The 23548-nt window shown below is 50.2% G+C and overlaps 1 protein-coding gene across 3 annotated transcripts in view; it reads left to right on the forward strand.

Annotated features, from left to right (window-relative positions):
* Positions 1–23548, forward strand: part of SMG6 (SMG6 nonsense mediated mRNA decay factor) — a 226197-nt gene that overhangs the window by 196996 nt on the left and 5653 nt on the right. For all 3 annotated transcript variants that reach the window (XM_037809231.1, XM_037809232.1, XM_037809233.1), the window contains 3 exons: positions 7655–7831; positions 11585–11731; positions 20636–20789. In XM_037809231.1, coding sequence (XP_037665159.1) covers positions 7655–7831; positions 11585–11731; positions 20636–20789 — 478 coding nt within the window. The remainder of the gene's footprint in view (positions 1–7654; positions 7832–11584; positions 11732–20635; positions 20790–23548) is intronic.

Below are 23548 nucleotides of genomic sequence, written 5' to 3' on the forward strand. Positions count from 1 at the left end.
CCCCTCCTCCCTGGAGAGAAGAGGAGTGAGAATTTTGCCCTCCTGAGTGTTGGGTGGGCTGGAGGGGACTCCACAGTGGCAGGTACTCCTTTCTTCCTAAAGGAGGGTCTTTCCATGTACCTGGTATGAATGTGGCTCACCCTGCACTGGAGCAGGGACTTGTTTTGCTCTCTGCTGAATCCCCAAGGGCTGGAACAGTGCCCAGTGCACACAATAGGCACTTAGTAAATATTTGTTGAATGTTGACTAAATGTGTTGAATGCTGCAGATGTCTCAGAAAGGGCACTCTCCCCGGCACACATAATAGATAAAACTAGGAACAGATTTGGAGAAGAAGCCTGAACATAACCCTAAGCAATGGTCTCCTAGACTCACTATCTGGAAGGCAGGTGAGAATCTGTCTCAGAGCGACCAGAACCCAAGATTCAGTGCCCCTTGCCCAAAACTAGAAGTATAGAATCAGCCTGCCTGTGGATGTTTGCAGCCTGACACAGACGCAAGGACGTTCATCCCCAGGGGCTGAGCTTGTAGCCTCCCCTGCTGGTTCAGTGAGTGAGGGCCCCAGCGCCTGTGTTCCAGGTTTCAGACCAGCTGAAGCCAGCCAGACCTGAAAAGCTTGTGTTGGCAGTGCCAGTATCCGCCCCTAACCCCTGCCAATGTGGGTGGCTGCTCTCAGAGCACTCTGCAGGGGAAGCCGGATTGGACTGGAGCCTGAGCTACTACTGCCTATAGCTTGCTCTCTGCAATGCACTCGCTGTTGAGACTGGACCTTGCTGGTACAGACAGAGCTCAGAGCTATAGAAGAGACTAGTTTCTTTCCTAGGAGGGGACAGTTTAAGAAGAGCCAGCTGAACTGCTGTACTCTTCCCCAGGAGAGACCAGGCTCCTATCTGGCTTTGTTCAAAATGTCCAAACTGAGGAAATTCAGGTGGGTAGAAAATACCTATTGGGGATTTTCTTATTGTTCCTCTCATATTGAAGGATCCAGCTGGGTCTTATTTAAATAGGGTATAATTAGCAAAAGCAAAGCCCTCACCCATGCCCCAGTATAAAGGGACCAGATGGGCAAGGGAGTTGTGATGTTTACTACAGGCTTTTCTTTCTGATTTGTGCATTAGTGGCATGCTGGTCCTAAAGCTTAAGCCCTTGGGGCCGCTCTGCAGTCCAGTAGAATGTATGTGCATGTGTCTTGTTAGCTCCAGGCATCTTTTTGGAGAATGAGAAGAGGGACAGCTGTAGGGCCAGACACTCCCTCTACCAAGAAGCCTGCCCAGCAGTTTGGATCCAGCACCTTAGCTCTGAATAAAATATTTCAGCAGCCAGGTGAGCATTCCAGAGCCTCTCCTCTCATCCCTAGGGTGTTTGCCAGCCCTGTGCTTCCTCTGAATCTGGCTACTTGGAAGAATCGCAGTGGTGTTAGGCAGAGCATCCCTCCCACCTCTGAGCAGAGTGAGGCAGTAAGGGAGAGAAAAATAACAGCCCCTAAGATTTATTGAGCACTTACTGAGCCCTGGCATTTTGCTAAGTGCCTGATTTGCATTATCTCTTTTAAACCTCACAAACAATTTGAACATATTGAGGTTCAGAGAAGTTAAGTGACTTAGCTAAGGACACACAGCTAGGAAATAGCAGTTAAGACTTGAGCTCAGGTCTATCTGACTATTAAACGAGGCTCTTAACCAAATCCCTTGGATTGTCTTGTCTTGCGTCTTCCCAGAATGGACCTGTTTTTCCTACTGTACTTAACCTTCTCACTGCCAGTGTATGCACCACAACTCCTCTCTCCCCTTGCTCCCCTGCCAGTGTGACTACAGTCTCTCTCCCAGTAGCCAAGTGCCTGTACCTTTTGAAATCTTCAGTAAAACTCTATTGGACTTGCCTACCCACCCCACCTACCCCGTAAGTCCTCACTTAATCTTTTGCCAATTCCCACCTACCCCTCTCTAGGAAACATAGGGCTAGCTTGCACACACACAGTGGATGCGGGTGGGGGACTGTAGGCTGCCACATCAGTCTGTGAGCTAGCATCTGTGCAGTGCCAGCTGACTGGTTATGGCCCACATTGCCTCCTCTAAGAGGAAAACAGCTGCTGGGACCCGATGCATGAAATGGTGTGGCTACTTAAGGTTTGGCCAATGATGTTAGCATATCATCTGTGACCCACTGACCCCTCACCTAGCACAGACCCACCGTATGACTGACTGGCAAGGACTCGGCCTGGACATTGAGCTCGAAGTAACTGAGGAAATGACCTTTGCTTAGCTGCCTTGCATAGAAATGAGACCCTGCTGCAGCAGGGATAGGAAAAGAGTGAAATACTGTTAGAGTTCATCCTGGGACAGTATGCCTTGGGTTGTCAGGATATGCATCTGGCACAGGGACCTGGACCTTTTCTCACTCTGCCCCTTTTGTCATTCAGTCCCTGCATAGATTCTTCCTTTTTCCTCCCTCTGACCCATGACCCTCTCTCTAAATTCCATATCCACTTGTTCTGATTCGGGTAGGTCGTGAATGCTTACCTCCCCATCCTAAACTATCGCCTCTGCTTTCAGAGCGATTGTGCATCCTCGTGGCCACTCTCCCTCCCACCCCTGTGGACTGCTGTCTGCCAGGAAGCCCCTCCCCCTGGAATGTGAAAAAAAACATTTCTTCTCTCCTCCCAGCGCCAGAGGATTCCCTTTGTGGTATTTTTCATTTCTTGTGTCTGAACTTTCATTGGCAGACCCCTTCTCAGAATTGGGCTGCCCACTCTTCAGTCTCCTGTGAGAGGAGGTTGTACATAATTAGAGGTTCCCAGTTTGTGAAAACACACTGGTCTTAGTTAAATTTCTTGTAGCCAATCCTGTACGCTTGGCTCATTAAGGGTGGTGATTAACCCATTGCTAATTGACCTCTGGAGCCAGCCAAGCAGCCTGTATTTTGCCAGCTTTGGTGGTGGATTTGTAGGCTATTTGAAGGTTTCTTAATAATCTCAACAAGACTTCACTTTCCTGTCTGCATCTTATTTGCTCTAAGGACATTCTGTAAAATTAACAAGCTATAAAGTTTGAGTGAAGGTTTCAACAAATGTGAGAATAATTGGCTCCACTTAGAGAAACAAGAAAAACAACCTGTAAACTTGAGTTTGTGGGGGAAACCCATGTGATTTTTCTCTTTTACAGAGGAGCAGTAGCAAGCTGGACTTTTTCATACCAGAAAAAGTAGAACTCGCTGACAGGGCAAGTTTAAATTCTGATCACCCAAACCAAAAGTTTGAGAAAAGAAATTTTGCAAATCTGACTAGCCAGTATGGTGCTCATGCCTTCCAAGAGGCTTGTATGGAGAAAACAGGGCCCAGTAAAGACGGGAGCGAGTCCCTCCTTCCCTTGAGCTTGCACCCAGGGGCCTGGTTCAGCTCTCTGACCCCTCCTCCTGTCCCCTGGCCAGACTGGGAGTCTTCTCTCTTCCCTGTGTCCACTCTTAGGTGTTGTGTCACATTTCTAAGTACGTCAGTATGTGTGCCTGGTACATGATGGTGCTCGAGAAGTGTTGGTTCCTTTTTCTTCCTCTCACCCTTGCCCACCTTCTGTGAGGCAGCTTAGATCTCTTTCTGTTCCTTCCTTGGCATCTCTGCCCAGGCTGGGCTTGTTCTCTCGCTGGAGCTGTTCTGTGGCCCATCACCACGTTTCAGAAAACACCATTCTTCTTTGCTTAGCCACCTCCCCACCTAAGATACCCAGACCAGTAACCCAGTCTGCCTTCCCTCTACTCTCTTGACCTAGAAGTTTCTTCCTCCTTTCCTCAAGACCTAGCCTTCTTCTTGGTTCCAGCTCCACACAGTGCTCATATTGTGTCTCTCGAAGGAACTAAGCCTGGGACAGGCAAGGGTCCTGTGTCGCCTTGCCACATCTCACTTTCAGTTTTCCTTTCTGCTTGGTTCTTTGCGTGTGGGCCTGATAGGGTAATAAACAGAGCCCTGTTGTTAGAGGTTTCACTTCCCACTGATGGGGCAAGCTACCTCAGATGATCTTCAGGGGATGGCAAAGGGACTTTCTCTGCATGTCTTTCTTTCAGCTTTTCCCTGACCTAAAGTCCCAGTTTTCTTCTCAAAAGTCATTGGAAAGAGCTGTGTAAAGTATTTTGTCCATTAACTTTGGAATTCTTGATAATCTCCTCCACAGTAAGTCCTGCCAGAAGGGCCGTGACTGCCGCTGAGAAGGTACTGGTCCCCAGGATATTACCTGGCCAGCAGGGTTCTCCTCACCTCTAGCCCCAGTCCAGGAAGGAGTCCTCTCCTGCCCGGCTCTCTCCTCTGGAGGATCTAGAGCTTGCCCAGAGCTGCAATGTACATACCACATACATTCTCTGTTTTTCATTGATACCGAATGGAAAAATGTGCTCATGAACAGAGTTACTGTGGGGATTATGTCATAGACTTCATCTGGATCCTTCCTTTCCAAGCAGGGAGACTCGTTTTAACCCTTCTCCTACCAGAAAGTCCTCCTTGGCCAGACAGTGATAATCTCAGAGTCTGCTTTTTGTGGGTGGTTTGAAGAGCTTCCTCCATAATGATAATCCCTCATTAGCCATATTTAGCCGGTTTTGTTTTGTTTTTTTCCTGACTCAGGTGCTAGAGGCTTTGTCGAGAATATTTCTGTCAGCTTCTTGGAGACTCCCGGGTCAGGAGAACTGTGGTCCTCCCCCTACTGGGCTGCTTCCTCCTACCTCAAAGCAGAATTCTTTAGAGGGCAGGTCACTGGGCTGGAGTCAGAAAGTTTCTCTGTGCCCCTGGGCAAGTCCTAGACTTTCTGCTTGGTTTCCCCATCTCTGAATACCTAGAACTCTTCCTTTATCACTCCCACAGTGCACTAAGGAGTCCGTGCACAAACTTGGCTCTGCTCCTTGCAGGCTGGATTGCAAAGGAGAGAGGATGTTCTTCCAAAAAGCTGGATGAGTTTTCTCTCTCCAGACAGGTGAGCTCCTTTTCAGTCCTCTTGCCACCAGCCAAAAGACCCTAATGGGTTAGAGCCCTTTTTGAATCAGCCAGAAGTGCCCTTGCCCTATGGGAAGGGCTAATGACCATAGTAGACAAAATCCTCAAGGAAGCCAGGTTCCTTTAAATAGGGAGAAAATGAAAACCAGAAGGGGAGGAACCCTCCTTTTTGCTTTTGTATCCATGTGATTGACAATTCTCACGGATCCTCTAAGGATGTGCTGTGGGCAGGCTCAGGATGTCTGCATCCCTGGGTCCCACTGTGCCCTGGAAATCCCCATCTCCAGGAGTCCCACGTCCACACATGTGGCCTTTCTCCATCTTGGCCAGGAATCACACTTTTCTTCCTGAGCTATTCAGCATAGCGGCCAGCCTGTGCTCTCGTGGCAGCCATCTCCTGCCCACCTGTCAGTGTGCACACACTTCTACTGGGCAGGGTTCTGCCACTCACTCAGCAGGGGTGCCAGTGTGTCTCTTACCACCCAGGTGATGCCAAGGACCCATCTCGTGCTTTTGCTCTGTCCTCCTCTCACCCCTTAACTCCCACCTCCTCCTTTCAGTGGCAGTAGCCTCACACCGAAAAGAAAAGTCCTGGACCCGTTACATAATTCTCCATAGTGCAAGCAGTAGCTGGGGCATAAGGTCAGAGGTCATAGTGGGGTCAGGTGGCTGACACACTCTGTAACGACAAGGTGGTTAAAATTAGACCACAGAGAGGAAACTGGCAGTCTTGTGGAAATGCAGAAGTTTCCTCTGCGAGTGAGAGACTGGGGATGCAGGGAGGCCACTGTGCGTGCTGCCTGCCAGGCTATTACTCATTTCAGCTCTGTTCTTTAATGCCTTTTAACCCCTGCTTCTGTATTTCTAGCCTTCCTCATCACATGTTTGAATACACGCGATAGAACCCTGGTTACCTGCCCTGGGCCAAGGAGCGTTTCCTTCCTCCTTCAGGGAGGTAGGCCCAAGAGCAAGAGCCCCAAGCCCAAGATGGCTGTCCTCTCCTAAGCCTCTTCTGGGTGTGAGAGCATGTCACAGGTCAACCTCTCAGGTGGAGGTGGCAAATGACTTAGCCTGAGGTTCAGACCAATGATGGCAGCATTGGTGAGGGAGAGCAAGGACCACTCCTAGACAGTCCCCAGGGGGCAGTAGCAGGTTTGGATGGGAGAACGTGGCAGAGGGTGGCGTGGGGGAGCACACAGGTGAACAGTGGGCTCTGCACTTTCCCTGGCCTGCCAGCTGGCAGAGCAGTGCTCATTTCCACGGTGTCCAGAGCGCATGGATTGTGCCTGCTTCATTTGCTCCCTTTGACACCAGCCCACTTCCCTGTGCCTATCAGACTTTATTGTGAGCCTTCTGTGTGCCCAGCTCGGTCCGTAGCACCCCTTACCTGTCAAGTATGAGAAGTATGAGATGTCGTCTTTGCCACCAGTGGGGTGACTGTCTAGGTAGGGAGAGAACATGTGTACCTATAAAACAATGAGTAACATTCAGAGACAGTCTCCAAATTAGTATTTACTATGTGATACAGACATGTAAGTCCCTTTTACATTAAGAAATAGGGAAGCATTAAAAGGATGGGACACTCAGTGTGATCTCAAATAAATGGCGATGAGGGCACATATGGCCACAGAAATGTGTTTTCCCATGTGGTGTGGTCCTCACAAGCTTCCAGGCTCCAGATCGAGCGGCGCCCCTCCTCTCCCTCGGTAAGCACCCTGCCAATGGGGAGAAGTAGCCAGAAGCTAGAGATGACAAGAAAGGTATGAAAGAGCAAGAATGAGGAAGGGTGCAAGCAAAGCATGTGAGAGTGGAGGTTAGGGCATGTGTGTGTGATCACAGAGAAGGACCCCAGACTGGGTGACCATAGAAACTCCATCATCTAAAGCACTTACAGATTTGACAGTTACCCAAGATGTGGAATTTCATTTCAGTTCAGTCAACCCCAGTTCTTTGATAACACTGTTTGTGGGCTGATGGACTACTTAAGAACAGGGTGGCTGAAGCCTGGGAGGACACAGCTTGGTGAAACACCCCCACCTGCTTTGCCTGTTTCCCTCCTCCTGACAATCTCCCACTTGACCCCAGTCTCTTGAACATGAAAAGCTCTTAAGTGGGGCGGGAACTTGTCAGGGGATGCCCAAAATGATCTGCTGAAATCAAACAGCCAAGGAAGTCCTCATCATTCGTTTTACACTCGAGCTGAAAATTCTCCTGTGGGGAGGCTGGAGAGAGGGGAGCTGGGAGCAGAGTGGAGAGTGGCAGTGAGACTATTAGGAAAGCTGTGTTCTAGGAAGGCCAGTGTCTGGCACTCCACCCTTCTTTCTACCCATTCGATACCAAATTTAGAGGAAATTATATATTCCTTTTTTATGTCAGGACTTTAATGAAAGAAAGAGTGGGTACCCACCGTTGGGGTTGAGTCATCAGAGAGACCCCCCCAGATGAACTAAGGAGAGATGGTGGTAACTTCATTCCTTCAAAAGAGCTTGGTCCTCAGCCACCACTCACCACCCCACACATGTACCCACAGGCATGCACGTACTCCCAATCACCCACTCTGCCTCCCCTGCCTGGTAACTTTGACACATTTCTCATGTGCCCCTCAGCCAGCAAACAGTCTCTCTCATCTTTAGCTTTCTTTTCAGAAAATGCTGTTTTTCTTCTCTCCCTCTCGCCCTGTAGGTTATTGCAGCTGACTGCAAAAGGGTCACAGTACTGAAGTATTTTCTGGAAGCCCTTTGTGGACAAGAAGAGCCTCTGCTGGCATTCAAGGGTGGAAAATATGTGTCAGTGGCACCCGTCCCAGACACCATGGGAAAGGAAATGGGAAGCCAAGAGGGAAAACAACTGGAAGATGAGGTACTATGCGGGAAGAGCACGCTGTGGGCAAAGGGAAGCTCCCCCGCCCCCCTCCCCAGCCCTGCTCTGCCCATGGTCTCAGCTTCTACTCCTGGTTATTTATAACCCCTCAGAGCAGTGTCTTTGTTAATATGACCAGCCAGCTTCTCAAGATGCACTCTGCTGGTGCCCATTCCTGCCTGTCCCACCCCAGTGCCTGCATCTCACTCTACTACAAGTGCCAGATGCTTCTTTTTAATGTTGCATTGGAGGAGAAGGCGGGGAAAGAAAGAAAGAGCTTAATATTGTGCAGCTCTAGAGGCTTAGGAAAGGGAGTGGAGAGAGGCGGGTGATAGGGTTCAGGCTGAGGATCAAGTTTATAGATGTGCACAGCTTGGTGCAGCACAGGCCTCAACTCCAGCCTCCAGCACACATACAGGAAGAGCTGACATTGCTGGCCCCCTCCCCCAGCTTGCCCTCCCTCATTCCCCTCCCTCCCTCCCTCCTGCACATCCTGATGTGATTAAGGAATTCTCTTCTTGTTTGTTTGCCCTTGGTTGTTCCTGTAGCCTTTGCTTCACTCCAGGCTGTGTGTGCATGCGCACGCGTGTTCACATGCCTGTATAATATACCCATCCCTGCAAAACCCCACTGGCAGCTGCCCTGCCATACGTGTATGTATCTTTGTAAATGTGCCTGTTGATGTGAGTCTGGATATGGCAGGCTTGTGTGCCAGTCTAAGTTGAACCCTGCTGCCAGCTTCTCTGCTGTCTGTGGGTTATGGGTAAACGTGCATGTGTGCCAGTGTCAGAACATGAATGTGTTAATTACTGCCAGCTGCCTTGCGTGTGTGTCTAGGCATGGGTGACTCTGCCAGGTGTATGTGTGCCCACACCTCACTTTTCCCTGAAGGTTGGCTCTTTCCTTCTCTTTTACGTTACAGTGTTAAAGACAGAGGGGGCTTAGGTGTGAAGGAGCTTGGGACTTAGGCAAGGGTGGAAGCAATTCTAGCCAGAGGCCAGGTCACCTATAGGCCAACATAGTCATTTGGCCTGCAGCAGTCTCAAGTGCCTGGTAAAGCAGGGTGGGGTGCAGAGATGAAATAAGCAGCAGGTCCGGGAAGCCAGATGTCAGCTGGAAGCTGTCATTTGTGATCTGAGGCAGTGATAGAGTGGCCACCTTTGGTTCAGAGTCTTCAGAGCAGCAAAGTCTTGGACCGTCTTCATCGGAATAGCTGGAGAACCCCACCCCACCCCTGATGACACAGGGCTCAGCTTCCCAGGACAGAGGTAGTTCCAGGGATAAACTTAAGCCCATGATTCCAGAGTCTCCAAATGAAACCTGGGCAGGAATAATGGGAAAGAATGAGCTGTCAGCATGGGAGGAGACACTAGGGTTGCTAAAGCCATTGGAGTATCCAGGCTTCAGGCTGGGCAGAACAGTGCCACCCAAGCCCTGGCTTTGTGCAGGGAAGCACGTGTGGGACTGCACCTCTGTCAGTTCTCTCCACACTTTCAGGCTGAGCAAGCAATGGAAGATAAGCAAGGCTCTCTCCAGGATTGCTCTCAGAGATGTCCCCTGGCCATTGGAGCCTCAATACCAAATCAAATTTGGCATAGTGTAAAAGCCAAGGAGGTCTCCTCTGCTCTTACAAGGAACAGAACAGCTCTCTGGTACCAGATTTTCGCTATTCCACACTCTCTCTCTCATTCTAAGACTTATTGACCAGGCAAAGGTTGTGACCCACGCCACACTGCCCACTTCTTCCTTTTCCCACGAGCCTCCTGGGTTCCTTTATGTTAGTGGCCCCTGGGAAACCCTACTTACCATGATCTGTGTAATTTCATAACCCCACACTTCCTCGTTTGCTGTGAGAGCTGAGCGAACCTCAGACAAGCCTCTCTGACCCTCTTCTGACCTCAGTCAAGCTCACTCCAAGCCCCGTGATAACCCTCAGCGTCCTTGACCAGTGCAGTCAGTGTTCCCCATGAGCCAGTCCAGGTAAACTCCATGAAGAAGGAAGTAAGTGTGCAAAGAGAGTCTTCTTCCTTCCCATAGCCAAGTGAACTCTGTCACACTACAGCTTGTGTGTTGCCAGATGAGCAGTGACTATGTACAGCACCCCCAAACCTCTGAGTCCTCTTAGGATAGTGGCAGGTTCTGGCCCCATACTGAGATCCCATCTCCCACCAACCCCCCAGATATGGGTGTGGGTCACTTAAACTGATTGGAAAAACAAGAGCGAGAAGTTTCTTCAGACATCATTTGTCATGAACAGAACAGAGTCCAGTTCCTCAGGAATGCTACAAAAATATCCATCTTCCCACCCCTAGATTCTGCTCCCAGGACAAAGCATCCCACCATCACCCACCCACCCACACACCTAGCAACCACTTTCACCCAATCAAATCCATCTGAAAAGTATCTGTGACAGACAAACAGAGGAGAGAGCAACCTGTACTGAACAGGTCCAAGGTGGGCCTATAGGAGGCCTAGGAAGCTGAGCCACAGTGGGCCGGATCTGGGCTTCTGGTTTAGGTTCAGGCAGTCTTTGTAATGGCACAAGAACCCAAAAAAGTACCCTTGGGAAAAAGGACCTCGACCCAGTGCTACTTGTCCATAATAGGCAACAGCACAGACTTTGGAGGCAGACTCACTTGGATTTGAATCCCTGCTCTGCCGCGTACTAGCTATGTGACCTTGAGCAAGTTATTTAACTCTCTAAGCCTCAGTTTGTTCATTTATAAAATAGGGATGGTAATAGCAACTATTTCACAAGTGGTTGTGAGGATTTAATGAGTTTATTCATGAAAAATGCTTAGCCCAGTCCCTGGCCAATAATAAGTATTCAGTAAATGGTAGGTGTCATTATCATAATCTTATTGTTATCATCATCCATTAGAAACACAGGAATCTTCTAGTAAATCCCTCCCCATGTACCCATGCTAACCCTGTCCCTCAAAGGAAGCTCTCTTGGGCAGCTGCACGTTCTCTGCTGACCAAGGCCAAATATTGAGTGAGGAATGGAGCCGGGGACCACCCAGGGAGTGGTGACTCTGAGTGCTGACACTGCCAGCAGGGTGGTGCCATCCCTGGGGAATGCTCCACCAGCCTGGGAGTAAGCTTCTTACACTAGCCAGGCACCCTACCCTGCCCAGGCTCAGGCAGGGCAGCTAAGCAAGGTTGTGTCATGTGAGTTCCTGTGATGGGGCCCAGCACCCTCACACCGCCAGGTTGTGCTCTTAAAAAGAAACCAGGGTAGGGTCTGCTGAGCTAGAGCATCTGCTCCCTGACACTGTCTGGGTCAAGGAGCTTCCACGCCTAACTCCAGCCATTGGCCAGTGTTGATTCCTATCAGATCATTAGCATGAATTCAATTTAAATTGGGTGGTTTAAATTTCACTGTTGTTTGCCCCTTTGGTGATTTCAAAATGAAAATAGGCCCAGAGTTTGACCTTGTGAGTGTGCAAGGGAGAATGGAACACAGAGCTGAGTCCAAGCATGGAAGTATATATACATGAGTGGGAGTGACTTATAGTGTGCATCTGTGACTCTGTAAGAGGAAGGAGCCCTATGGTTCAAAAGGGAGCAATTTGGGAGGAATAGTAACAGCTTCTCTCTGCCCCCTCTCTGCCTAATTAGAGGGTGCACACAACTTGGGGGCCCTTTGCAAGGAGTGGTCCAAGGGAGGCCTGGCATGGCAGAAGGGTGGGTTCAGTAAGTGCCATGGGCTCACAGTCTCCTCTTTCTCCTGGTCTGCTCTACCACACAAAGGATGAGGACGTGGTGATTGAAGACTTTGAGGAAGATTCACAGGCTGAAGGCAGCGGGGGCGAGGATGACATCAGGGAACTTCGGGCCAAGAAGCTGGCTCTGGCCAGGAAGATAGCTGAGCAGCAGCGTCGCCAGGAAAAGATCCAGGTGGGGCCTGCCTAGGAAGGGTGGTTCCCATCAGGGTGGTCACTGTACAGGGTATGTGGGGGGTGTGCCAAGGAGCATGGGGGAGCAGGACCCCATCAGGAAAGGGCTCGGGTCCTGTCTGGCTCCACCCCCGTTTTCTTATCCCACCACTAAATTCTGGTAGCGTATTTGATGCCAGGAGTCTCCCTCCTCCCAGCCTCCAAGGCAGGATCAAGGTCTTCTCAGAGAATCTGATAAAGCCTCTCTCTCGATGATCTATAAATACACAGTCACGCACACCACACATGCGGAATCTTTCACACATTTTCGAGGGGTTCAAAGTTTCCCTGAACCTTAGCCTGATGCTCCTGGAGAGGCCATGGAGAATTCCCAGGGGAAGAAGATGTCATAGACAGAGTCTGCTTCTCTGGGCTCCCAGCATAATGAATGGAAGAGCCCCCTCTGAACAGGAGACAGCTTCACCATCCCAGAAATAACCTCATCTCCACACAGGGACTTTTTCCTCCAACAGCCTTCTTGTGTACCCATATCCTAACCTCCAACAAGTTCTTGTTTTTGGCTATCCCAGGCTGTTTCTCTTGCACTAGAAGCTTATTTCCTCTTATGTAGAGCTCAGGACAGACAGAAGAGCCAGTCATACCCCCCTTTAATGACTGTTTACGTGAGGAAGCCTTAAGCCACCCCCTCAACTTCTTTAGGAATGTCTGTTTTCCTCCCTCTTCTCAGCTGCCCTTCTTTGGCCTAGGGTTTCAGAGCATGTGATCGGGAAGACCTGACTGCAGTCTGGGCTCCACTGCTCACTCTAGCTGTGTGACCTCAGGCAAATTATTTAACTTCTCTGTGCCTGTTTCCTAGTCTATAAAATGAGAATGGTAATAGCACCTACCTCTTAGAGTAGCTTTGAGGCCTAAATGAGACACTGCATGTCAAATGTCCATCCAGACAGTAAGACTCTTCTGCCTGGACAAAAACACTCACCTTCCTCTCTGCTCACTGTCCCCCAGACATGCTCTGTCCTTTCTCACTCATAGGTATTCTTTAAGACTATCCCCTCAAACCAGAGTACCCTTTTTCTGCTCCACATTTCCTGTTACCTAATGCAATTCTATTCGTCCTTCAATTCCCACATGAAACTCCATCTCCTCAGTGAAGCCTTCCCTGATTTCCCCCAGGAGGAATTCATCTTTCTCTGCTCAGTGTTCCTGTAGCATTGGTTTATACTTCATTAGTGAAACTTATATCGTGTCTCGTATTACAGTTACTTCTGAACTTGTTTCCCTCACTGTATTGTGAACTCTTTGGAATCAGGGACCATGTCTTCAGTTCAGTTTAGCAAGTAGTATTGACTGTGCTTGTGGTTGGGGGACACAGGAGTGAACAAAAAAGTCCCATCCAGAATGTACAATGTTGGGGAGAAGGCAGTCTTGAAACAAGCAACTTGACGTATGAGTGAGTGTTGTTAGAAAAAGGAAGAAGGGGATGCTTTGGGAGCCCATAATGAGGTCCAGAGCTTTGCCTCTCCCCACAACAAGCAATGTCTTACAAAGAGAAGGCCTTCTATGGGACTTGACTCCAAGGGCCCCTGACTGCCCCTGTCCAATAGGCCTGTCCTCCTGTCAGCTCTTCAGAAGAGGCTGCTCAGGGGCCTGCTGGGGGCTGGCCAGGGCATGGGGTGCTGTGGCCCCTTTAAGAACAGGCCCCACATGTACCACTGCTGGCAGCCCTGCCTCCTGTCAGCCTCCTTCCTCCAGCCTCACAGCCACAGGAGGATTTCTCAGTAGAGGAAAAATTCCCCCTCCCCCCCCCCCAATGCCCGGGGCCCTTCACTTCCATAATTCTTCATTTTCCAGCCTTGAACGTAAGCCAGACACATCTGTCTGGCCATATGCGTGAACCCTGGAGTCTGTGCCGAGGTGGCTGTAAAACAGGGCCGGTGAAGGCCCTTCTGGGAGAGCACACACATGTGTGTGCCCTCGGGCCATTGGCTCTCTGCCCAGAACCACGGGGGCTTCAGCGCTCCAAACCCATGTTAACCTTTTCTTATTTTTCCTCTTTTTGTTTAATTTAAGAGGGAAAAATCCCAAGGAAAAGGTATAAATTGTCCTGGGAGTGGGGGAGAGGCTCCTAGCTAGAGAGACCATTATTGTTGGCAGGTACCTGGGTCACACTAATACAATAAGGAAGAAAGGAGCATCGAGTGAATTAAGATCGGAGAGATGTGCTGTAAATTACACTGCTCTGAACTCCATCAGTCTCCAGGGGTGTTAACCGAGAGGTGTAAGGCAAGTCCCCAGCTCCCAGCGCCTTTTACAGATGCAGCAAAACAGGAACCACACATGTTTGGGGAATGGGATGTGAAGATGGGGTTGAAAAAATCCTCCTGGCCCCCTTGATGGCTGTAAAGTCCAAGTGAGATCTGGGCCTGTACCACACCCCCTCCTCCCTGCTTCCACCTAGACCCCTGGGCCTAAGCTCGTCCGTGGGGGGAGGTGAGGCCTGGCCTCCCTCAGCAGCTTGTCCCTCCCTGCTTCCGGTGTTGCACAGAGGCTGGTGAGTGGGGCCAACTGGAGGTCAGAAAAGGGGTGTGAGGAGCTCTCAGGGCTGTGCAGCTGGAGCTGCAGTCCAGGCAGGCCCCTGGACACTGGTGGGGCCCAGTCCACCCGCTCGGGACTTTGAGGCCGCAATCCCAGGCCCAGAGTAGGCTTTGCCTTGTTGCTTGAGACAGCTCTCCACAGTGGATTGGTTCTGCCCACCTTGCTGCTTTCTGCCTGAGTTCTTGTCGTTGCCATTCTTGGGAGGTATCCAGAGACCAGAATAGGGTACATGGTTTGTCTGGGAAATTGGTCAGAAGTGTTTCATTCCTAACCAGGCCCCCAGGGCAAAGTGGTCACTGAAAATCCTCCTCCAGGCATGAGGCGTGGCCTCTTGGCACCTCATACTAGCCCAGGCCCTGTGAATCCCCCGCCTCCTCTCTGCCTCCCTGAGGCTTTGCTGTGATTTGTGCTGCCGTCGGGCGGGGTCAGGTTTCCTGAGCCATTGCAAACATCCCACCTGAAACACAACAGGCTCTTCCTCTGGCCACAGCTATTGTTTCCCGCGACATTATGGCCACAGTCTTGCTCTGTAGCCAGCAATGACATGTGTTCTGAAAATAGCTTTGCTCCCCTGTCCCCTTCCCGCCCACCCATCTGAAGATGCAGTCACTCCTTTGTGGTGGCCCCAGGAGTTTCACTCTAAATATAGCTGCAGCCCATTCACACTGCCACCCAGCTGGGTGTGTTTGTGGGGGGGATGCTGTTGAGGAACAATGGGGCATGCACAGAGCCCCCCACACCTGTATGGAAGCTAGCGGAAGACAGACACTCAGCCCTGGCTCCTAGCTGTCGGAGATAGGGTGGGAGCCCGTGGACTACCAGGCCCGGGGCACGTCCACGCCAGGGCAGGAAAGCACATTGGCCTGCAAATCTGGGCAACCGCCCTCCCCATCCGAGCCCATTCCAGCTTCTCTGCAAACTGTGGTACAGGGCCTCTGATCTGCTTCAGCCACTCCTGCCTGCCTGGCTCCAGCAGCATCCCCAGGGACCTGTCCTCCTATAGGATGTCCACGCCATTGGCTGCTGCTAAAACACAGAGTTGCCAGGCTTGGCCTTAGCACTTCCTCTCCATCAGAAAAGGGCGAGCTTCTCTGGCTCTCTCAGACCGAGAATTATCAGAGAAAATTCAACCAGATCATCTTTAATGTGCCCTTTAGCTCTGAGATGCTGTGATTTACATTTTTGAGCTCCTATGGTAAGGTAGGGTAAGGTATTGTAAAAGAAACTACCAGAAAAGAAGGTAGTTCTCCTGGAGCACCTTACAGTGGAAAATGAACAGTCCTCATAAAACAAAAAGAAATAAGAAACAAATCATTATAGCTTTAAAAAAGAAAGCAAGTAATTGTTCAGCTCTGTAGTACTGACTTTAGACATCCAGAGAAGGGATCCAAAAAGTAGTTTTCCCATTAGCAACCCACCCCTAATGAAGATGCTCTGGGGAAGCTGGTGGCATTGCCCTGCTTTCTAGAGCAGAGGCAGAATCTGCGTCCTTTGGTTTCTGCTGGCTTAAGAAGGCACTGCCCGCCAGTTAGCTCACCAACTATTGCTATTTTTTTTTTAATTTCATTTGCATTTTTTTTCATTTAAAAAAATATATCCACATAGTTACAAAACAATAGGATGATGAGTCTTACAATAGAAATCCGTGGTCCCCTGCCTTTACCCCTCTCCGCCCCAGTTCTGCTGCCTAGGTTTCCCCAGATATTTACCCTCCTGGATATACAGAAAGTGAAAATGGTGTTGCACAGGAAGAAAGGGCACTGATACTTTTTAAGCTACCAACACATGTATCAGGCACTTTAGTAGGTACTTTCACATTCAAGGGGAATATGAAAATTTGCTGCATTACCAAACTTCAGATTTCTGGTAAAGACATTGACCAGGCCAGAGAAGCTCAGGGATGAGTGATTCCCTCACCCTGCAGAGGGAAGCAAGCTGCTGCCACCCACCTGTGGAGCCCATGAACAGAAAGAAGACCTAAGGAGGCCTTTTCCTGGTCTGGCCCTGCCTGCTTCATGATCAGGGTTCTCTGAGTTCCACAGTTCCTGTGTAAGCTCATTGTATTACCTTGGTTTGTAATTCCCAGTGTCTCACTTTTCAGTGGGTCAGCATCACAAAATCATCCTCACTCTGAAAAACTTAACCACTAAACATAAAAGAGCCCTTCCTGGGGACCCAAGCCAGTTGGCCCCCTCCTTAGATATTATTGTCTGTTATCTCTTTCCCAGTTTCCCATCAGCTTGCTCAAGGATGTCCCACACCTCAGAGAGAGTTAGTTCCTCTTGCCTCTGGGCTGACTTGGAGTGTCCACTCTTTCCTTGGTTCCCAGTACACTTTCTAAGGACCATCATAGCCCAGCCTCAGCTGCAGTTAAAAGGGTTACTGTGGAACTCTCCTTCCGGGTCAGCACACTTGACTGAAGGCCAGGGCCTGTCCCTCTGAATCACAACATTCCAATGGCGCCCCCCTCACCCCCACCAGAGGCTTCTGCAGCTTTTTACTCATACAAACAAAAATAAACCTCACTACCGGCCTCTGAACTCCACAGCAGCATGCTTCCCCCCTTCTCCCCAAGCATCCCATGGCTGTGAGTGGGGACTTGGCACTCTCCCCACCAACATCACTTTTTCACTCCCTGCGCATCCTGTGTCCTTCTCTCACCGTGCGACCCAGAGATTGGAATGGGACGTGACGGCCGGCACAGGCGCCGTGCACAGCTGCCAGGAATCTGACGGGTAAAATCTGGAAAAGTTGGGAGGGCAAATGCTGAACACACACACACACAGACACACACGCGCACGCGTGCGCGCGCACACAGCACCACTCAGAGAGGACCGGAAATACAGACACCCATAGAAGAGTGCCTGCGGACTCCCTGTCTTCCTCATCTGCCATTCTTTTTAAGGGGACTGGGCCAGACTCATGTCCCAGGTATGACCCCCAAGCCCACTGGTAGCCCAGGAGAAGAGGGAGCAACTTCATTTAATCTCCTGAGAATCCGTGAGGCCCAGTGGGGAACAGGAAGCAGTTGTGCGGTGACTCACTGGGCAGAGCCAGGTTAAGGGAAGTTGTCTGCGGGCGTCCCTGGGACCGGATGATGGCAGCACAGTTCCGACCACCCTCACACAGCTTGACCCCACCCCACCCCCAGAGAACAGAAAAACTGCCGCCTCCCCAAGAGGCTGTAACCGGTTCACCTTTCTGGCCCTGAGCCAGAGCTCAAAGAACTCAGACAGTTAGAGTTTCTCTGGGTCCTGTTTCTAAATTTTTCCTCTGTCCTGTCATCAGAACACATAGGTGGGTTCAGTTTGCCCCCAGCCTCCCTTGGCCACATGGCTTAAAGGTCCTCCTGGTTGGTGCCAGCTATAAAATTCAAATGGTGCAAGGTCTTGAAAGCTAATCATCCCCATGGGGAAAAAAAATGGCAGCCAGTTGTGTTTCCTTGACAGAGGCTTTGCTCAAGACAGGAAATCTGAGTTGTGAAAAGGAGTCTGGGCCATGCCATAGCAGGAATGCATTGCTCAGTTAGAACCCCGAGTCCCTGATGCCACAGAGGCCCCTACTCCCCAGCCTCACCTAACCCAGTGTCAGTGCTGGTTCTGTATCCTCTCACCCAGAGAGCAGAGATTTGGGGGCCTAGGGTACCAGGAAAAGTGTTCTAGCAGTGAAGGAGCTGGGTGGAGAGCACCAGGCCTGGGCTAGGAGGAGCAGAGATGCTGGGGCTCCAGCTGCATGAAGGAGAAAGGGTGGAGTTGCTAACTGAACCTGAGCAGGGACATTTCCTCCTCTTACAAAATACCCACACCAAATTTGATGGAATGTGTGTCACCCTCTAGTTGGCAGCCCTATGGGAAGGGGCAGTGACCCAAGTCCCCTGGGAGGGTGGCCAGCAGTAGTGGTACTTTCCCCCGATGAGGTGAAATCAAGAGGAAGACTTCAGCAGACTAGGCCTCTCAGGCATGTTTCTCATGCCCGCCAGCGTCCTGTGGCCTGTGCCTTCCACCAGCTGTGGTGGCAGTGGCAGCATTGCCTTACTCATAGGGAGAGGTCCCCAGCAGGTCACAGAGAAGCCACGCCCATCATTTGAAGCCATGCCCTTTCAGTTTTACTATCATTGTCAGTGAAACCTGAGCAGTCTTCCTCGCTGACTGTTAGTGGCAGGGCCAGCACTGTGGGCCCCATCTCACTTGGCACGCACGTCCACTCCCCCTGCCCTGCACCTGCTTTCTCTGAGCGTCTGTAAGTTGCTGTGTGGCAGAAGGCCACGAGAGGGCATGGCAGGGCTGGTACCTGCTCACCCAGTCCCTGCCAGAGTTGTATTGGTGCCCTCTGGCTCCGTCCACGGGGAGCACGCTATCCGGGCACATGCCAACAAATCAGTTGCTTTGTGGCCATAGTCTCTGGAAGAAGCAGCAGTGCTGTAGTGTCCACCCACATTCTGTAGAAGAGGACATAGCCAGAGCCTCTCTCAAAGGGCTGTTGCTACGCTGAAGGCTGTCAGACTTGAAAAAAATTAGGCATTCAAAGACCTGAAAGCAGAGCTTCCCTGAAAGACAGGAAAGTCTAAGGCTAACAAGCACTGGGCCATAAGCTTTCCAAGGTGTGTGCACAGACCACTGGTACTGCGTGAGGTGATTTTTAAGTAGGACTTAGAAGACACTTTGACTTTTCATTATGGAAATGTACACGTGACTACGATATCAAGTTCTTGATACCAGGGCTATCATTGCTTAAGAAGAGGCTAAGTCCTTAGGAAGCTCGTTACTGCAAAGGAGAGGCCAAACTTGCATATAATTGTGCCTAAGAGTCTCCCCCTCAGTACCTCTTTGTTGCTCAGATGTGCCCCCCCCCCCTCTCTCTCTAACTGAGCCATCTCGACAGGTGAACTCGCTGCCCTACCCGCTACGTGGGACCCGACTCCCAGGGTTGTAAATCTCCCTGGCAACGCAGAATATGACTCCCGGGGATGAATGTGGACCCGGCATCGTGGGACTGAGAGTATCTTCTTGACCAAAAGGGGGATGCAAAATGAGACGAAATAGTTTCAGTGGCTGAGAGATTTCAAATGGAGTCGAGAGGTCACTCTGGTGGACATTCTTATGCACTATATAGATAACACCTCTTAGGTTTTAATGTATTAGAATAGCTAGAAGTAAATACTTGAAACTACCAAACTCCAACCCAGCAGTCTGGACTCCTGAAGACAATTATATAATAATGTAGATTACAAGGGGTGACAGTGTGATCGTGAAGACCTTGTGGATCACACCCCCTTTATCTAGTGTATGGATGAGTAGAGAAATGGGGATAAAAAGTAAAGGACAAATGGGGTGGGATGGGGGGATGATTTGGGTGTTCTTTTTTCACTTTTATTTTTTATTCTTGTTCTGGTTCTTTCTGATGTAAGGAAAATGTTCAGAGATAGATTGTGGTGATGAACGCATAACTATGTTATCATACTGTGGGCAGTGGATTGTATACCATGGATGATTGTATGGTGTGTGAATGTATTTCAATAAAACTGAATTTAATAATTAAAAAAAAAAAGAGGCTAAGTAAAAACAGTGAGTTGATTTGAAGTCAATTTAAAGAAAAATATTAAATAATAGTACAGATTGTACAGGGTTGTAGCAAAGAAGCGAAAGTGGAACACAAAAACACCGGCATTTAGGAGACACTGCTCATCAAGAAGTTTGTGGCGGTTGTGCTCAGTCTGGGTGTTGCTCTTTAAGACATGTGAATTGGGTCATAATTCATTTACACTATACGGATTTGTGCTGCTGTGGGAGACTGTTTGGCATTAATTATGAATTGTCAGCATCACTTTTTTGTAAAGCCTTTGAGTTTAACTTTTTTTTTAAGATACACAATAAAGTAAGTTGAAATAAATTCAATTTTGGATATAAATAAGTTTTTGGATTGAGAAGTAGCCTTCTGTATGCTACCTAGAAAACATGTGAAACCACTTTCATATCCAAGAAACCTAACTCTCCCTTGTTGATTTTTAGCCCAAGGTCTTACTTTTAGAGTCCTGTTGCTTTTAATACCATCACAGTCATATCTCAGTCCTAGGCAGGGTTTTAGCCATGTCCCCATTCCCAGGCCATTTCATCTGTGTTGATTTTTATTACGATGCTTTGCCCAGCCCTTGGGCCGACCCCTCAGACCTGACGGGGACTCACTCTTCTTCTGAACAGGAAGAAGGTTTATTGGGGCAGGATGCTGACTCGCTGTCGAGTCAGGGCCCTGGCTCACCACCCGCTACTCGCCTGCTCACTCTCGGGCTCACTCACAGTCTGTGTCCCTGTAGGCTGTCCTGGAGGACCAGAGTCAGATGAGGCAGATGGAGCTGGAAATCAGACCCTTGTTCCTTGTACCAGACACCAACGGCTTCATTGACCACCTGGCCAGTCTGGCCCAGCTGCTGGAGAGCAGGAAGTACATCCTGGTGGTGCCTCTCATTGGTGAGTCAAATGGCAAGGCCAGAGCAGCCTGCACGTGCACAGGATCCCCTCTAGGCTCTGCCCCCTGGCCTGGGGTCCAGGCAGCAGAGCACTGCTGTGTGTGTGTGTAAGACAGGATTTGCAGGGAAGGAGGGAATGTGTGGGGCAAGGAAAATTGTTTAATAATCAAAGCAGTTCAGATTATTATGGCTGATCCATGGCTTAAACTGCTTGAGCAAATGGACTCCTGTGTCCCAGCAACCAGAGACTGCATGAGCCCAGCCCTTGTTTTTATCCTTATAAAGCTTGCAGTAAAACAGCAAAGCTGGTTCCCGTTATTGGTAAACACTCAGCCCTGGCAGATAACGGCAGTGCTGCTGGGTGGTCTGGCAAGGAGGCTGGGAGGATTTTGAAGTGGTTAGATGCCTTTGGTCTGATTGTCTTGTAGCTTTTCATGATCATTCTGTTGATTCGAGGTAGCATTCTTCTGGCCAGTGTCACCCTAAGGCCAGGCTGACAGGAACCCTCCAGTGCAAGCCCTCAGCTCAAGCCTGTGTATTCCAGCCACTTGGGCCTTTACCCCTGTCTGGTCATTGGGGCTGGTGCAGAGTGAGCATCTCAGGACCCAGCTAGCTCATTCCTACCCTCTGAACAGAGGATCCCAGTGGGGTCTCCCAGATTTCTTTCTCCAGACGACCTACTGTCCAGGCACTCTTGGTTCTTGGAGCCCTGAGGTGGGTCAGCCTCAGGGTGGTCTTTGGGCTCTGGGCACCTGTCTGATAGCATTGATACAACTAATATAGGTTGATGGCTATACCATAGAAAAGGAGAGCCTGGGAGGTGATCAGGAAGCCCAGGATTTTTTATTATGGCCTTCTCAGCAGCCACTTGGAGCAAGTTTGGGAGCCCTGTCCTCTGGAAAAGCTGCCAGACTGGCAGTCTGCCTGCCAAGCCACCTTTGACATCCATGCCAAGATGTTCCACTGGGCCTTCCCTCCCAGTCCCAAATGTCTTAGTGCCAGATGGGGGTGGAAACAAAGGGCAGGAAACATCCGCCCCTGCAGAGGCTGTAGAACCCTAGGGGGTTGTGGGAAACACGTTAGCACCACCTGAGAATGTTGGCACTGAAGCAGCCCTCATCCCTGCCTCCACCCTCCCCGTCTTCCTTCCCCCTCCCCATGTGGCCTGGCCAGAACCTCTTAAACCCAGGGCCTTAGACCTACAGGAAAGTTTTGTGTTCTTTAGAAGTAGAGCATCAAGACAATTAAGTTGTCTGGGGCTTCTGGGTCCTGGGCTGGGGTAGCTTTTAGGATAGTATTTCTCTGTGCTTTCCTAGGCCTTGACTACCCAGGAGATTTCCAGGGGGAAGAAAGTGAATTGGTCACTGCCAGATGGTCAAGAAATGGTATAGCTGGGAGAGGTTGCTGACATCTCAGGAACCCCCTAAGACTTGGAAGGAGCCTCAAACACCATCCCAGGCTAGCAGGGTTCCTGGTCTCCAGCACAGATTATGCCCCCACTGTGTGCAGTGTCCTTGTTTTCAGGGGGTCCAGTGCAAAGCAGGACTGCAGTCCTTCCCTTGAGGAGTTTATGGTCCTGAAAGGAAGACCACCAGATTCAGTGGAGAGGGAGTAAACACATGAGAACACCCAGAGGATACGTGCAGAACAAATTGATGAACCAATGCAGCCATGCACGCCAGCCTCTTTTAACCTCCCTCAGCTGGGCAGGTCCCTGGACTCTTGCAGGGAATGTGGAGGGGGGCTCCTGGTCACTGGTGCTTTCCTTAGTGGACTTACGCCCTATGCCCAGAGCAGCAAAGGGTTAAGCCTACAGCTTTCCCTGCTTGTTTCTTCTGCTCTTTAACCTGCTCTGTGCTCCCTAGGCCTGACCCCAGCATTGAGAAGCCCTGCCTGGTGCAGAAGCACAAACAAGCTTCCCCTTTGAAGCCTGTTTAGTTTGGAAGCAGGAAAGCAGATTTTGGGATAGAATACCAGTTTTTCCTGTTTGATGTTCTGTTTGCTGCACCATATACCCATCCACCCCCCAACCTCAGCCACGCATTGTGTGGACACTGAAGCTTCAGGTTGCTGAAAACATAGGCATCGTGTGTGTGCATGCGCGTGTGTGCATGTATGTGTTCCCACATGGGCCCTTTTCAGAAAGTATCTCTGAATACCCAGACAATGAGTGCCAGGCTCACCATGGAACAGCATGCTCAGCCGACTCCCTGAGCCATGAATCACTGCACTGAAGAGAGGCCTCAGACCCCAAACTCTCCCAGAGCCCCCAAGGAGTGCATATTTCCCACTTGACCTCAGGCTTTTGGCTGGAATTTTGGAAAGAATCTTCACCAGAAAATGAAGCCGTGTCCCAGACACTCAGGCAGGCAGGCACACAAACACACACACACACGTGCAGTATCAGAAGAGGAGGTAAATGTGCCAAGGGCATGGTGTGGGGGAATACCAGGGCCCTTCCAAGTGAGACCATGGGTGCTGCTTCCCGCTTGGTGACCTCACTTCGCTCTGCCAGGGGTTGGAGGATAGAAACCTGCCATCAGCACCAGCCAAAAGCTCTTGGAGTGCTGTGGTTGGGGTCCCAAGTAGATGAGGGAGAATTGCTTCTCTTTTCCCTTAACTGCTACATCGTCTTGCCTCTCTTGGGGGACCCTTTCAATTTGATCCTATAACTAAGGAATGCAATAGAGGGGCCAGGTTTCTTTCTCCAAATACAGCAGCTCTAGAAAATCCCCTTAAGTTCCTCCAGGAAGAAAATGG

Source organism: Choloepus didactylus, chromosome 18, assembly GCF_015220235.1.
Source record: "Choloepus didactylus isolate mChoDid1 chromosome 18, mChoDid1.pri, whole genome shotgun sequence".
NCBI lineage: Eukaryota > Metazoa > Chordata > Mammalia > Pilosa > Megalonychidae > Choloepus > Choloepus didactylus.